At 35.3% G+C, this 18,110-nt stretch overlaps 1 protein-coding gene across 1 annotated transcript; it reads left to right on the forward strand.

Moving 5' to 3' along the window:
• Positions 1 to 31: 31 nt before the first annotated feature.
• LOTGIDRAFT_94722 (hypothetical protein) lies at positions 32 to 17,248 on the forward strand (the record flags this gene model as incomplete). Its single annotated transcript, XM_009048696.1, has 3 exons — positions 32 to 103; positions 16,415 to 16,589; positions 17,127 to 17,248. Coding segments are annotated over 3 exons (369 nt in total), but the record flags the coding sequence as incomplete, so codon positions are not given.
• Positions 17,249 to 18,110: the final 862 nt, after the last annotated feature.

The following is an 18,110-nucleotide window of genomic DNA, read 5'->3' on the forward strand; positions in this document are numbered from 1 at the left end:
AGAAGACGAGCTTGCCGATATAGACTTAAATGACCCTGACCTTGATAAAGCAGCTCTGAAAATTCAAGCCAGTTTCAGAGGTCATATGACTCGCAGACAAAGGGTACAAATTTCATGCTTATGTAGTGCCATTCCAAAATCTAGTCTTGCTTCCCAGAATCTCTCCTTTTTTGTAGTTACAGCCCTTACCAAAATAGCTTCCCTTTAGAAAGTGTGTTTGGAATTAAATAACAAATTGATCTTATGCTTCAGCTTTTTGTGTCATTAGAAATGATAAATTTGTTTTGTTTTGGTGATAATAGAATTTCTATAAATGATTTTAGTTTTATGGATTAAGGTTGCTTAATCACTTTCAATTTAAGATAACATTTCGTTCTCAAAACAGACCATGCTTACTCTTTTCAAAACACCTGATAGTACTTCTCTTTGGATGAATCCACTTCTATACAACTTTTACTCTCCATTTTGCTGTTCTTCAAACAAGATTTTGATGGATGAAATTGTACAGAATTTTATTACTAAGTATTTCACTGTTTTATATCTCTAAATGCAGATTAAATTTCCCTCATTGCTTACTGTGATAGTCAAATATCTATATAAGTAGAAAAGTATTATATTTCCTCATGAAATAAGAGATCTATGATGTTATTTCAACTTCTACATATTCACTTGAATTTAATTTTTAAGTCTGTTTGGAATTCCTTTAATAATAGATGACTAAGACACAAAATTCTTCAGAATAACAATCATGTGCTTTTTAACATAATTCCATATAATTTACTGAACTGAGTAAATTGCAGAGCTAAAGCAACAAATAAATTTATTGTCTCCATGGAGACATTTTTGTTAAGTATTAAAATTTATCTTTATTCCTTTAAGTTGTATTGTTTAACATTTTAAACATTTAAAAGTAAGTTTTATAAAATTGTAAGTATAAAATCATATTGTGTTTTTTCCAATCATCGACAAAGACATTGAAAACTGATGAGTTAAATATTAAAGATTTTTGTTGTGGATTAAAATTTGTTTCCATGGAAAAAATTTTTCTCCCTAGCTCAAATAGACCCATGTTAGAAAAAAAATTGTCTAAAAACATAAAACAAAATGACCTTTGACATCAGTTGCTTGGTTCAGCAGAAAATGATGGTCATGTGTTCTAATTCTGGTTAAAGTGGGAGTATGATCATTCCAGTTGACCCAGCTCTACAAATATTCTTGGAAAGATCAATGTCAAAAGTTTGACCAAGGACAATCTTGACCTAAAAATTTGAACAGGTTATCCTTGAAAAAGATTTCTTGGCTTGTGTTCTCTCTTTAACATTGTATAAATGTAGGTTATATAATCAAATTTATTTTATGTACTTGTTTTGAAGTCGTTTCTTTTCGATGTAATCAGACACATAATGAATCAAAGATGTCTTAACTCTCAAAAATCAATACTTTTACTAAATCATCAAGAAAATGTTTGTAGTTAAATCGTTGAAAAATGTTTTCTTTGAAATTAGCGTAACCTTTAAGCCTGGTTCACAGGCGAAAGTTATCACCTAGAGCGATGATGAATTTAGTACTTTAGTACTTGTTCGGACATTTGTTGTCTAGATTGAAAATGCACAATGTCTGGAATCATGTTAAGGCAGACCATAGACATGACACTTCACGTATCTTACTGTCAAGTGATTGTATGAATGTTACAACTTGCGTGTTCAAAGCCTGAAGGAAATTGGTTTCTTTCTGATTGTGGCATTTGTGGTTTGATCTTTATTTTAGTGAAAGAAGCCTCAATAATTTCACACCAATAATTCGATTATAAACTCTGTGTTGATAGCCAAAAAGTCTGAACTTCTTAATTGAGTTTCCTATTTATTTTGATGTTGATGCTAGAAATTGCTGTAGTGGAAATTAAGAAATTTCAAAGGCAATTTATTTTTATATGGAATAGATATTATTGTAAATACAATGTTCAGAAATAAAATTAATGACTTTTGAAAGGCTTCTTACAGATTTCAATTATATTTAGCAATTTAGACCAATCAGATTACTTGTTTGTTTAAATCATCTTAAAGAAGTCATCCCACATTAGCACTTAAATCTGATTTTGGCAGTATTTAAAGTATTAAAGGTATACTACCTCTTAGCATGCCCAAAAATATGAAATTTGTAAACTTGATTAAATTGAGTCTTTGTTTATCAGTGAACTTACCTGGTGTTAAAACTATACAACAGAATCCTTCTATAATCCAATAAATCTATAAAACTAAGTAATAATTCATTTAACTAAGTAAATTTGAAACATACCTAGCAGCGTGTTCTATATGAAGATTCTATTCTTTAGTCATGACACCTGGTAAGTCCAACTGGTGAATATATACACTTGTTGACCAAGTTCGAGACATTAAGAGGTAGTATCCTTTTAAATTTTTAAGCAAATATGAAAATAAAAATATCCTATTAAAGTAGAAGTAATCAACATAACTTCCAAAATCTAATGGAGAACTTTAAAAAATTTGTATTAACTACAAAATGGCTAATCTAATGAATTCAATTTCAAACAAATCTGATATCGAAATATGAAATTCCATTATAAAAAGAGTGGAATTATTAAAATTTCTTGAAATGAAAATTGTTCTGTACTTAAAGTTTTCAGGTCAAAACACGTCTTTGACAGGAAAGAATTATAATCAATAAAGATTCCTGCAAGAGAAACAAAGCTGCCATTCAATTTGCAGTTTTCAATATTTATTTAGAAAATACGTTTACAACATTCAGTTTAATCTTCACTTCAGAAAACTAATTCCTCAAATACTCTCTAATTTAAAAGATAAGAAGAGTACTGGTCATGTGATCACATGTTAACGTAAACTGAAAGCAATTTGCTGTTTTATTGAACTGATGTTTGTTTTTCACTGAAACTGATAAGAGCACAGCGTGAGATGAAATAACGTTTCTATATAAAAACTCCAGTTTTACAATTTACATTTGCCAGAGTTCTGTCACTTTGTTTATGGTTTTTCTATTTTTTCCTCTAATTCAATTACACTTCTGCTGTGAATGAAACACTTTCACTAAAAAAAAAAATTTGTTTATGGCCACACAACAACTTTGGAATGACTTCACCATCCAATATTTCTAATATTTTTTGTTATAAATCTTTAAAGCACAAGACAGTTGTCACTTTCTAGAATCCTTAGGATTTTTTTACGAACTCTTCCAATGCATAATTTTCAGAACACATTTTTGTCGCGGAATTGTACACCACTGGAAGATCTTGTGTATAATGCACCTGGCCATGTATTCTAGAAACAATCTTGGCGCTAGGACTTCCCAGATACAATGTTAAATTAACACCGTAGGATATCCTAGAGCTGAGATCTTTTTGAGTATACGCATCCTGATCTTGATGGAAAAATTCTTCAATGGAATTTGGGTCATTTTTGAAGAATGGGAGCTTGTAGTTGAAGCAATAGATTCCTATCTCTTAGAATAGATACCAGTTATTTTTAGTTTTTGCACGCCTGTTCCTTTGTACAATTAGTTTGCACAATTGTCCTCATGTATCTATCATGTACTACAATCCTAATTCATTTGGGAAGGATGTGGGTTTTGAACAATAGTAACATTTTAACTCTTCTGCTCAGATTGTACTAAGAGCCTTCTCGTGAAACATCTGCAAAAGCTAAAGGTATCGAAACGAAGCTGAAAAATCAAGAAACAATCTTTTAACAAATCTTTTGGAATAGACCAAACCAGTTTGTGCATTCGCTGGCATGAAGCTTAAACTTGGAATTGGACTGAAGTGAATTGGTTTTTACCTTCTGCAGGACTAAATTCTAATGCCTCGTTCAGTGCTTTTATATATCTAATCGTAACTATGAATTACTAAAATTGTATTCATAATTCCAAATAAATTATATTTTCTCTTTTATTTGTTGTTTTCATTTATTTTCCCATCTATTTATTATTTTTTGTATTTGATAGCTTTAGTGTTTTATAATTCTCAGTGGTGTATATTGCACGATGTTCCTCCTCCAGCAGCCTGCTTTTTTCTTCCTCCAGCTATTTTCAGTGCATGTCAGTCCATTTTCTTCATCTTTTTCTCTGTCATTCAAAGAAATAATTTCAAAACATAAGTGCTCATTTCTCCTTTTGCATTTCTGTATTAGGGGCTGGAAATGGGAGAAGATCGCAGGAAAAATGAAGGAGGAGCATCGCAAAAAGACACCAAGTTAATCAAGTCCATATTCCAAAAAAAGCAGCCCAGTTCTGCTTCAAAATCCTCCTCATGGTACAGTAACTCCTCCAATGCTGATCCACCTGTTGATGGTCAGCCACCTGCGACTGAGAGAAGGAGATGGTGGAGCTTAATTCGTAAACCATCAAATTTTCTTTCGGTTTTAAGTTATTCCACAACTACGCATCATTCCACAGACAGCTCGTGGTATTCTTCGTCAAGTGAATACGGTAGTGATGCAGACACTGTTGTTAAACCTAAAATTCAAAGAGCAGTAGGATTCTTTCGTGACATGCTAGAGAACTTACGGCGGACAACAGATTCTGAAAGTGATTCTGAAGATGAGACTGAAGAACAGCATGTGGAGGAATATTGTGAAAATGTGATTAATGAACAAGTAGAAACTCTATCCCATAATACTAGTAGTAGCTATACAGACAGCTCTTCTTCTATGTCTGGATTCAAGAGACAATTCACTGTTCCTACTTACACGCCCTCAACTCTTCCTACTGTAAAACATTGGGCAGATAGACCAACACAAAGCATGGATGAGTTCTATGAACATATTTCTACCACTAATGATGCTATTCGTAAAGATCTCAAGCAACCACTGCAGAGGACTTTAAGCAGTGAAAGAGAAATAAAGAAAAATGTTCTTTCTGCATTGTGGGATAACATGCAACATTCAAAAGCACATCCTCCATTCCCAGTGAGACCAAAAAAGAAACTTACACCTGGAGGTCGTTTCAAAATGGCTGCTAAGAAAGTTATATCTGGTTTCCGTGATCAACGTGTTTGCTATCGTACTGGTGTGCATCATTGTACGGCTGATGTCCATGCACCACCTCGCGTGGAAGTGACACCTTGGTACATGTTAAATCGTTTAGGATATATTGATACTAGTGTCAATGCAAACGTGGTGAATTGGTTGAGTGAATCTGAACACTACCAGAGCGAGAGTGAAAGTTCTTTGGATTACACAGACCCTGTGTTTGTGAAATATGTGTTATTGTTACAAAGTGTGTTTCGCAGTCGGTTGGCCAAAAAATATTGGCGTCTGAAACCAGAAAATAGTTATTCACTAGTGAAAGCATGTTTACTGATCCAGTCTGTGTTTAGGAGTCGCATGGCAAGACGTAAATATGAAAAGTTTAAGAAATTTCATAATGATCATATTAATTTAAAAAATCCTAATTTAAGACATGCTTGTATCATCGTGCAATCAGTGTTTAGGTATAGACTCAGACGAAAATCTTTAGGACTTTATGTAATGAGCAAGCCTCGTGTAGAGTTGGACAAAAATGATCTCAATTATAATTTAATCAAAGCCTGTTTATTGATCCAGGCACAGTTCCGAACAAATCTTGCCCTGAAAATGTGTCTTAGTAAATCTAGTTCATTGGAATATAGTGATACAGATTCTAAATATAGTATTAGAGATGCTGCCATTTTGATTCAGTCAGCATTCAGGAGTAAACTAGCAATTAAACAACTTTCCTCTTATTTAGATTGGATAGAAAGAAGTTCCAATTCTGAAGTCAGCACTAACCATCTTGCAGGTCTAAAATCCAAATCAAAACATATCAGTTGGGATCCCCTTATTCCTAATGATTCAGGTGTTGAGAAAATCTCTTTGACCAAACAGTATTTCTTACGCAAGAAGCAAAGGGAAAGTAGATCAGCAATTGAGCAAGATCCAAAACTTCTTCATGCATGCTTACTCATTCAAAGCATGTTTAGGTCAAAACTGGTACGAATCAGTTCCCCTTTGTCTCATCAAGAGTCGTTTTACAATAACCTTAAACACTATCTCACCAACCAAAACACACAGAGAGCTGTTGAAACCATACAACAGAACATTCGTCAGGTCCTAAACAGAAAGACTCAAGCAATTTACACTGCAGCTCCTGCCCCTCATGTCCAAAAAGCAACCTCATTCTTGCAGTCAGCATTTCGAGAGAAGTTAGGTCAAAAAGACATCCACACTAGAGCTCTACTGAGTGATCCTCAAATTGTGCGTGCTGTTTTGTTGGTTCAGTCTGCCTTCAGGTTCTACCTGTTCTGCAAAGGAAGTGATCCTCCCACTCCCACCAATCTGAGTAAGACTCAAAGCTTTGATGAGAAAACCTTGAAAAAATCTTTAGCCATGTTGCAAATAAGTCCCACTAAGCGTAATATTGATGGTGAAGAGGATGATGATGAAGAAGATACTCTGTCCTGTGATTCTTCAGATTCTCCTTGTGCTGCTAATGAAATTGATCTAGAGTGGTCTAATACAGACATTCCACCTCGACCTCTCTTACAGAGACAGCATACTGATGCAGGGGAAGCTCTTCACCGAAGTTACCAATCTCATGATTTCAAAGACTTGAGAAAGCAATATTCAGTGGATAGTTACTTGGATGCTCAACATCTGTCCTATTTCGATCCTTTAAATAGAAAGCCCAAAGCTTTTGAATATTTTGAGCCCAAAATGTCAAGAAGTAAAATCAGTTTGCAAAAGCTCAAGTCTTCAAGCATCTCGGGCTCTATTTCTGAGGAGCAGTATTATTTTGATCCCAAATTAAGAAAAGCCACCCAATTGTTACAAAATGCATTTAGAAGCCACACAGCTCGCAAGAAAATGAAAGAACAGTGGTTTTCTCAAAAGTACAGTACTCATCACAAAAGAGCAGATGATAGTCGCAATAATGTAAGATTTAGAAGAGCTGTCTTACTAATTCAATCTGCTTTCAGAACCAAATTAGACAAGAGATGGATGACTAAAATGGAAAATCTACATGAAAGTGACTTTTCCTCTAGTTTTGAATCTTATTGTACCCAGAATACAGCTGCCAAAGTCATACAGTCAGCATTTATGAAACATTTGACTAAAAAACTTCTGACTCAAACCATTGAGCAGAGGATTAAAGCAAAGCAATCAACATCTACTAACACTGCTTTGATACGAGCAATAGTCCGAAGACACAGTTCTTCTTCCCTACCACATCAATTCTCAGACCAAGATTCTGGAACTCTCAGAGCCATTCTGATGATGCAAGCAGTGTTCAGATACAAGCTCATCCAGAAGGAAAAAGCTGCCCTTCTCTTACAAAGTGTATTTAAAAAAACTTTTCAGAAGGGATCATTGGAGGCTACTCCACAAAAACCTAGAAGGTACAAAGATCATGTCATACTTCTTCAGTCTGTGTTCAGGCGTAAGTTATTTATGAAGGTTGTGGAAGATGCAAGAGCCAGAGCAGGTCTCTCTTTATCATCTGACAGTATTATTAAACATATCATTATCTTGCAGTCTTTATGTCGCATCTACTTCTCAAGGAAGAAAAAATTTGAAGAATCTGTTCTCAAAGTCCAGTCATGCATTCGCAGAAAACTTTTTATTGATGTAGTCAGTGAACTTCAACACAGTTCTGATAAAAATTCTGCTGAACAATCTGTTCGTCACATTATTTGCCTGCAGACACTGGTCAGAACTTACCTATCCAGAAAAGAAAGATACACCAAATCTGTGTTACTAGTCCAAGCTGCATTTAGACGTAGGCTTCTTTTAAATATATTACATAGATCTGATAGTCATGCACCAAAATTGGTCTTCAAAGCAGTGTATTATATTCAGTTATTCTTCCGAATCCATTTAGAAAGAAAGCAAAGATACATTTCAAACATTATATTAGTTCAAACAGCATGTAGGAAAAAACTTTTACAGAAAATTGTGGAGAGGAAAATCCAAGAAAAACATATTATAATGATACAAAGAGCAATTCGTCAAAAATTAGACAGAAAAATTGTAGTTAAAGCTGAACAGATAGTGGCCAATGTACTGAATATCTTAAGGTGCAATTCTGATAAGCTTAATTCAGCACTGACTCCCTCTGAAATTATTCCTGATACCTCTTCATTCTTTACACTGCCTTCATCCTCTGATGAAACTTCAGAAGTGTACCTCGATTCAGTTAGACTATTGCAAAATGCTTTTCGTCAGAGGCTTGTTCTGAAAGCTGCTCATCAACAGAAGCTTCTTAATGCTGTTCTTTTGCTTCAAAATGCTTTCCGTAGACATGTGGTTCTCAAAACAGTTCCAAAATCATCTGATCCTAATGTGTACAGATCTGCTGTTTTCTTGCAATCTCTTATGAGATCTAAACTAGCTTGTGATGAGCAAGCCAAGATGGCCTCTAGTGCTAAATTGATCCAGGGAGAATATAGGAAAAGATTGCTTATGAAATCTGTCCGGGATGAGTCACAGAAAGCATCTAGACTATCCTTTGATCAAAATGATTCCTCCCATTTTGATGATTCTACTGTCAAAGCTGCCTTGATCTTACAATCTGCTTTTAGGAGAAAACTCCTGATGAAAAACGTTCTAGGAGCTCAGCTTCTAGATTCCAAATGTTCTTTTGAGAAATCAGTGATCCTGATTCAAACCATAATCAGAAAAAAACTGGCTAAAAAGCAAACCAAGCCTAAATTGAAAGATACAAATACACAAAAGTCTCTTATTGATTCCTTCTTTGAAATGAACATGGCTGAACTGTCCAGTCCAAAGAAAACCGAGAAATCGGGCAAGGGCTCTTTCTTTTCCATGTTCAGTTCTTCTCCAGAACCACAAGGGGTCAAAAAAGCTTTCAACTTTCTAGAAACAGGCTTAAGAAATCTCATATCTAGCCCAAAACAAAATTCCAAGGAAGATTATATCATTTTAATTCAGTCTGCCATCAGAATGAAGTTTGTTCTCAAGAGACAACAGCAGGAGCAGGCTGCTTTACTTCTCCAAGCTGCTTTTAGAGATCGACTCATTGTGAAAGAGTACCTCAATCGAGTTGTCACTGTTCAATCTGCTTTTAGAAGTAAACTAACAGAAAAGTCTTCTTCAGTCATTTTGATCCATCCTGTAATTCATCCTAATGTTGAGGATCAGAAAAAGATGGAAAGGCAACAGATGATAGTGAGGATTCAAGCAGCATGTCGTAGGAAACTTATGGAGAAGAAAAGACAACAGTTAACTCTTTTCTTTGAACCAGAGGAACATGCTGATATTTTTGAAAAACATGTCTGCAGAATTCAATCAGCTGTTCGTAGAAAGTTAAAAAAAAATGAAGCTGATTTTGAAAGAGCTGTAATCATGATCCAATCAGGATTCCGTAGAAATCTTCTGCCAGAATTGTCACCTGTGGAAGATTCCTGGCGGGTTTCAGAAATTGAGCTTGAAAGAGCAGCTCTTATGATTCAGTCGGCTTTCAGATTAAGGTTGTACAGAAAGCAAATTTCATCCAATGATGACACATATGACGATTCATCTGTATCCTCAGTCAATACTGTGGAGTACCTTGGTAAAGATGTAACAAACGATCCTTTTATGGATGTCTTTACCATGCATCAAGATGATACCCATACTTTTGAAGAAGCTGAGGTCCAAGCAGTCACTTTATTGCAAGCTGCATTTAGACAACATCTGCATCAGAAAGAAGAAAAAATCAAATTTGTTCAATCTGTTGTCCGAAGAAAGCTTTTAATGAATCTAGTCAGTCAGCAGAAGGATAAATACCATTTGGTGAGGAATGATCTTCTGGCTGCTCGACTGATTAAAGCTACTGTTTTGATGCAGGCTGCCTTCAGAAACCACTTTAGACAGAAAGACCACAAAAAACAAATAGAAGCCATGTGTGGACTTCATCCTTCCGAGATTAGCAGAGCTTGTCTTCTCATTCAGTCTGCATTTAGACATCATTTGAAAGTAAAGGAAGATACATACGCTAAGTCAATGGCCAAACATGTTCTTCTGCTTCAATCTGCTTTCAGAACGAGACTGCTACTCAAGCAGGTGGAACCAGCTAATTCTTTGAAATACGGAATCATTCGAGGCATTTCTCCATCTGCCTATATCACTGCAGTTCTTTTAATTCAAAATGCTGTAAGGAACCATTTGAAAAGGAAAGAGAAAGGTGTTCTTTTAATACAGACAGCTTTTAGAAAAATTCTTCTTCATAGGCTTGTTCAAAATGTTTATGGAATCTATTCAGTTGAGTTTGCAATAATCCCTGCCATTCATTTGTCCAAGGGTGTCACTTTGATACAAACTGCTTTTAGACAAAGACTGAGGTTAAAAGAACAGTCCGTCAAGCTGCTTCAAGCTGCTTTTAGAAGGAAACTTCTTCTGAATTTGACCAACCAAGTTTCTATTCCTAACCTCTATCCTAAAAAATCCCCCAGTACTATTTTAAGATCAGCCCTTCTGCTACAAGCAGCTTTTCGACGAGGGGTGCAAAGAAAAGAGAATGCAGCAGCGTTGATTCAGACCGCATTCCGAAAAAGAATTCTTTTAAACATTGTGTCTGAAATAGAACAAAAAGTTGATTCTCAGTACAATTCTACCACAGCTGAAGCTGATACTTCTTCTGCTACTGCTCAGTCTCAGAAAGTATTCAAAATCCTTAAAGCAACACTTCTCATTCAGGCAGTATTCAGAAACAATGTGAGAAAGAGAGAGAAGGCTGTTTTAATGGTTCAGAGTGCATTTAGAGGTAAGCTTCTGATGAGGTTGACTCATAGAGCCCGGTCAATCAAGGAATTTGAGACCTGGATTGATACCATAACATTGGTCCAATCAGCATTCAGAAGACATCTAAAGAGGAAAGAAAGACATGTTATCCTCCTTCAAACTGCTTTTAGAAAAAGACTGTTTGTAAATGTTGCTAAAGCTGCCAGTAGAAGGAGAGAAAATATGTCTGTGGAAAGGATGGAGGTTCTGATTCGTGGAATCATCCTGGTCCAACAAGCCATCCGCTTCCATACAGAGAAAAAGGAACAACATGTACGCTTAATTCAAAAGGCCTTCAGAATGAAACTGCTTATTAAGGTAGCAAGTCATGCCCTAACATCGAATCAAAGCCAGACCGCTATTGTGTCTTATTCAGCTCAAGACAATGTACCTATTGATCATGTTCTTCTCCTCCAGAGAGCTTTCAGACAAAGACTGCTGCTGAAAGTTGGCAAGGAAGTTTATGGGCAAAATGAATCTCTTACTCCACAGGAACTTGATAACTTACTGCGAGGAATAGTTCTTGTCCAAACAGCATTTAAAACCCATCTACTTCAAAAACAAAAAGCTGCAGAGCTCTTACAATTTGCATTTCGCAGAAGAATGTTGCTCAATATAGCCCAAAGACTAGATCAAACTGGTACAGCAATACCTCCTAACAGGCTTGCTCAGCTTTTTAATGGCATCAGACTTGTACAGACAGTTTTTAGGCAAAGGTTGCGCCGAAATGAGCAGGCTGTCTTAATGTTGCAAGCAGCATTTAGAAGAAGACTGTTGTATAAGGTAGCTGAAAATCATTTGAACTCTTCTAGTAAAGGCCATGCTAGTATCCTCATCAGAAGGATTATTTTGGTGCAAACAGCAGTCAGAAGACATACCAGGAGGAAAAGAGAGGCATGTCTATTGATTCAGACAGCTTTCAGAAGAAAGCTACTTGTAAAAGTTTCAAGGAATTATAATCAAGATAATATACTATCAGTGATTCAGGCTACCAACCTCATTAGAGGCATCATTCTCCTTCAATCTGCAATCAGGAGACAACTAAATGCTGATGAAAGAGGAGTCTTACTGATGCAAGCTGCATATAGAAAGCATCAGCTCCTCAAGGTCAGTTCTTCAGCTAAAGCAGCTGATGCTTCATCTAAACCTGAGATAATGATCAGAGCAGTATTGTTGGTTCAATCAGCCTTTCGACAAAAACTACATACCAAAAACTCTGATCAGGTTCAGTATAAACAACTTATATTGGTTCTTCAAGCTGCATTTAGGCGGCATCTCATGTTAAAGTTGTGTGGTAGGCTTTCCAACACCAGTTCTTTACCTGCAGGGAATCTAGTCCGTGGGATCATCTTAGTCCAATCTTCCATAAGGAATCAAATGAGAAGTAAGGAAAAAGGCATACTTATGTTACAAGCAGTTTTCAGAAGAAATTTGCTGATGAAGGTCTTCAGACAACTTCCTGATAAACAAAGTCTGAAACCAGAAAATCTCATAAGGGGTATCTTATTGTTCCAAAGTGCAATTAGGTACCACCTTCAAAAGAAGGAACAATATGTCATTATGCTTCAAGCAGCTTTCAGAAGGCATCTGCTGATGAAAGTCTTTTGGCATCTGCCAGTTGAAAAGCAGATGGTAACTCAACCAGAACAGCTTGTTAAAGGCATTGTATTGTTTCAATCAGCTATAAGGTATCATGAAAAACAAAAAGAGACTGGTATTAAAATGCTTCAGGCAGCATTTAGAAGACGATTACTGTTGAAAGTTTTCAATGAAATACCTTATGAAAGACAAGCCTTCTACAGACCCGAAAAACTTCTTCGAGGTATTTTATTGTTTCAGTCAGCAATAAGAGATCATCAGATGAAAAAAGAGCATGGGGTTCTTCTCCTGCAAGCTGCTTTCAGGAAACGTTTGTTATTTAAAGTCTTTGACAAGCTTCCATACACTACTCAACTTTCTTCAAGACCTGAGAATCTCCTCCGAGGTGTCATGCTGTTTCAATCTGCTGTCAGACATCATATGAGACAAAAGGCGAAGGGGGTGCTCATCCTTCAGGTTGCTTTCAGAAGGCATCTCCTAATGAAAGTGTTCAAAGAACTTCCAAAGAAAAATCAGGTGTCTCTCAGGCCTGAGAATCTCATCAGGGGTATAATATTATTCCAATCAGCAATTAGATATCATCTTGAGATGAGAGAACAATCTATTTTGATGTTGCAGACAGCTTTTAGAAGGAGACTTCTCCTTAAAGCTGTGTCCAAAGTTTCAAGGCAAAGTTCTTCAGATAATTTAATAAGAGGCATAGTTTTGTTTCAATCAGTTATTCGCTACCAACAAGAGAGGAAACGCAAAGCAGCAGTCATGGTGCAAACTGCATTTAGGATGAAACTGCTTCAAAATGTCACCATGATGACAAGACAAAATAAATTTAGAGATTGTTTACGAATTGAACGACTCATTCGTGGCATTATCCTTTTCCAATCTTCCATTAGGTATCATCAACAACAAAAATTGAACGCTGCCCTCTTGCTTCAAGCTGCCTTCAGACGCAAGCTGCTTTTGAAAGTTGTTGAGAGAGCTAATGTTGATGTTGAGTTCAAAGGAGAAAGTTTGGAAAGACACTAAAAGTGTTCCAGACAAAGAAATGCAAATATCCAAAACAATCAAGTCAGTCATTCTTGTCCAATCTATCATCAGAAGACATCTTGAAAGACATGAACGTCGAGTCATTCTCATACAAACTGCGTTTAGGACAAGACTGTTGCTGAAGATAGCACGTCAGGGAGAGGATTCTCATCCCAGTCCAGTTAACGTAGTTCTCCTGGCTAAAGCCGTCATACAAATACAAACAATATTCAGAGTGAAGCTCAAGAGAAAGGAAGCGAGTATCATTTTAGTCCAATCAGCCTTTCGAAGGAGGCTGTTGATTAAAGTAGCCAACACAATTCAACCAAACATACCCGTCTCTCAATTGCTTCGTTCCGTTTTGTTTGTCCAATCTATTATCAGAGTTAAGCTTCATCGAAAACGTGAAAACACTTTGTTCATTCAAGTGGCCATTCGACAAACTTTAATGAAAAGGGTGGCAAAGAGATTCTCTCAAACTTCAGAAAAGGAACCTGAAAATTTCTCTGCTGTTAGATTAGTTAAGGCAGCCATCTTGATTCAGACTGCTTTCAGACAACGATTAGAAAGAATGGAAGGTGGTGCTAGATTGATTCAGAATGCCTACAGAACTAGACTATTATTAAAAACTATTGATTATGACCTGGATGATCTCAAATAAATCTTATATTCTTACCCCGTGGGAAATTATGAAAATAATTAATGAACTTAGTACAGAGAGGGCCAATATATCAAATATCTCTATAGACAAACAATAATAGACAATAATAAAAAAAAGTTCTATAAACATTTGGGACTGTAGGACTAGAATCCGTGTGACATTTTCTGGTAGTGCAACAGAACTGTTAAACATTGTTTTAAGTGGTTTTTTTTATCCCCTTTTCATTCAGTATGTATAGATGATGCAAGTATGTCTGCTCATTTGTGAATGGTAATTTTACTTGTGAAAAGATTCTCTGAATTCATCATGTTTTTTATTTGTTGTGGTTTTGTTTGTCAATTTTGGATGTAGTGCTGATTTTGCATACCCAGTCGTCATTTTTTAGACGATTGGTTTAAAAATAAGGGTTAAGGAAAGGAATGAAATAAGTTTAACATCCTACTTTTCTGCACTATGTGACCTAATGAAGACGCCATGCAGGGTGCAATTGCCAGAACAGTGGCATTAGCCGGCTCTTTTTCGAATTCCAACTGTAGAGGGATCTTTAAGGTGTACAGCCTGTAGCTAACAGGGCCTCGGTTTATTGACCCATTCGAACCCATTACCTGCATCACTGACAGGAGGAAACCGGGTTGAAAAATCCGTAGGTATTACCTTGACCTATGCCGGGATTGAACCCTGGAATTTAAGGTTAGCAAGCAAGCTACGAACTCATTGAGCTCAATATTTGGATATGCTTGCTTTAGTGCATAGTGAGTCAGCTACAATTAACAACAGCTAGATTACTTTATGTAGGTTACTCTGAATAATGGATGCCTTTTCTGTCCTTCATGTAGGCATTCAGGCATTTTTATGGAAAACTTTGGATAACCCATGTTGTGTTTTTTAATATATAAAAATAGATTTTTCATAAAAATTGGTCTTAATTGGGCTTTATTATAGACTGAGATAGTTTGAAGTATTAATACATTCTATAGTTAACTATGTTTCTTTACATATTTCATCTTAATAAGTTGTTGTGTGATATCTTGGTGTCTCTTTACAATGTCCGTACAGTTTACTTATAGAGGTTTAAATCATATACTACTACCTGGTTTAGCTAATTTGCATATAATTATGTTAATTCTATGTAAATATTTTAAACATTTTTAAAAATTTTATACTCCTGTTGTTATATTTACTGATATTTATTGATGTTGTTGATCTTGTTGAATTGATAATATAAGATAATTTTAACCATATCACTTGTTTTCATCAACAAATTCTGAAAATGGTTGTATCTGAAGATAAAATCCAGTCAAAGTGGTCTGCCTATGTTTTCTCCCACCTCAAGTTTTCTAGAATTACAGTTACAAAAAATATGGGCATAGGTATATTTCAGGCTTTTGATTCCTTTTAAACATATGTACACTTTACAACTCAATACAGAACAGAAGTGTCATCCCTTTAAAGGGACAGGTAGTCCATTATTTTGACCAATCATACTTGAAATATGAGCCTTCAAATCCATGTGTGTCCAGAATTATCTGCGTTTGAATGTTAGAATGACGACTCATCAATTTAAGATATTCTGTGATATATAGAAAAGATATATATAGAAATAGTGAGTAAAATTACTAGTTTGAAGTATTTTAAAGGAATTATGTGATTTTTATACATTTCTAGTACTTCTGAAAACTATTAACATATATTCAAGACTTAAATCAACCTGTCCCTTTAACAGATAAAATACCACTTTGGCCTCATGCTATGATCAGTGTAATACTCAATCTTCTGTTATGGAGGATGTTTTAATTAGCAAAGAACAGGTATATTCATCTTGGTAAACTTTGATACTATTAACGTAAAGTTGGAATTTTGTATTGTATTAAATGGGAGACAACTCTAATGAAGGAGGGCAAGAAAAAATCATGCAGTAGAACTTTTCATATCTTTAAAAAATTTGCATTTTGAGCTTTTTAAGATGGAAGCTTTCAGCCTCGAAAATAGTTTGAAATAGTAAAAACATCTGGTATTAGCTTTCTTGTGCAATAGAGGGCACATTAAAAGCTTACTACTGCTTCCATAGATCTTCCACTGTAGACATTATGCCCATCTTATCCACTGTGTTAATAATAGTTAAACCTTTTCCTTTGATTTATATTTCAGTTATCCATTTTTATTTTCAGCTTTCTATTGTTGATTTTTGCTTGATGTTTACTAAATCATTTAGAAAATTAAAGTTAAAAAATATTTTTGTCTTCAGAAGTAATTATTTAAAAAAATAGTTTTTCAAACCTCGATATTAGCTAAATGTAACAATTAATCTTTCGCAATTGTTCACCTCAAAAAATTTGAATGCTAAAACTTAGACTTTTGCTTACAGACTGACAAGAAGGCTGAAGAACCAGCACCAACAGAAGCTGAAGATGAAGTAGATATTGACCTCAATGATCCAGAAGTAGAGAAGGCAGCAGTCAAAATCCAAGCTGGATTCAAGGGTTTCAAGGCCAGGAAAGAAGTCAAAGACACAAAAACTAAGGTGATTGATCAAATTTCATGTCCAGTTTATGTAAGCTACCTTCACATGCATTGTGTCCAAATATGAATATAAAGACCTTAGCCATTTTGCTTGAATCATATATATCCATTGCGTGTTGCAACTCTCCCATAAAATTTAAAGATTCTTCACTTGCAAGGATGTAAATCTTAATCTGGAAGATAATCAAGATACATATAGTGACTGATGGTATTCCTAAATGTTGATGCCCAAAATACCTTCAAACGTACAGTATTGCAGTGTTCCATTTGTGTTCATCCTATATTTATGGTTCAATGAAAAGTGTATTTCTTATTATATCAGGGTACTGAAGAAGAAAAACCAGCTGAAGAAGTACCAGCTCCACAAAAGCCAGCTGAAGAAGAGGAAGAGATTGACATAGATTTGGATGCTCCTGAAACTGAGAAGGCAGCACTGGCTATCCAAGCTAACTTTCGAGGATTCAAGGCTAGAAAAGATCTGAAATCTTCTAAAGCAGCTGAAGAGAAACCTGTCACTCCTCCAGAAGAACCTCAACCAGCAGCTGAAAAACCTAAAGCTGAAGAAGAAGAAGAGGTTGATATTGATTTGAATGATCCAGAGGTAGAGAAGGCAGCTGTTAAAATCCAAGCCAGTTTCAAAGGCTTTAAAACTCGAAAAGAAATGAAGGATCAGCCGACTGAAGCTGCAGCTGTTCAGGATGAACCAGAAGTTTCTAAAGTAGAGATCAAGACTGAAGAGGCCACTCCCAAGGATGGAGCCACACAAGAAGAAGAAGAAATTGACATAGATCTAGAGGATCCTGAAGTTGAAAAAGCTGCTCTAAAAATTCAAGCCAGTTTTAAAGGATTTAAGACCAGAAAAGGGGTAAAGGACCAGAAAAAGGACAGCGAAGAACCAAAAGGAGAGCAATAAAAAAAAAAGTGCCAAATATTCATATATCATTTTGGAACCATTTTGTCAATTTTGTAAATCTTATTTTTCGATTCTAATATTTAGTCTTTGGAAATTTCTTTGATCTGACAGATACAAAAACATTGTCAAAATGATTCCAAATTGAACAATTTTTTGTGAAATCACTCATTTGTGAATTTTTGTGGTAGGTCTGTCAAAATGTACTGTTTAACTATACTCTTTAGCACTTCTACACTTCCTTCTGGCTCTTCTATGCTAGGATTATAAGTCTTTTTAACAACAGAGATAACTTTTGAAGCTGCAAGAACCATACAAAAGACTGCAGTTATTTTGGACATTGTTGTTTATCGCCATGGTAAAAATATAATTGGTATTGATGTTAAACTTCTTAAAGCACTTGTCTTTTATCTCTTTTTGAATCCCTTGCCTAGTGCTACACTTTAATAATTCAAAATATTTAAATTATTTTATCTTTTATTTTTGATGAATTTTCACATTTTTGACCTTTTACTAGATTTTAGAAACTTTTTTATATGAAATTATGGCTTGATTTGGATTGAAAGTTACTTGCCATTTTTGGAAAAAACTTCCATAATAAGAGATCATAACATAACTGATTTCTGAAGGG

This window comes from Lottia gigantea, assembly GCF_000327385.1.
Source record: "Lottia gigantea unplaced genomic scaffold LOTGIsca_127, whole genome shotgun sequence".
Lineage (NCBI taxonomy): Eukaryota > Metazoa > Mollusca > Gastropoda > Lottiidae > Lottia > Lottia gigantea.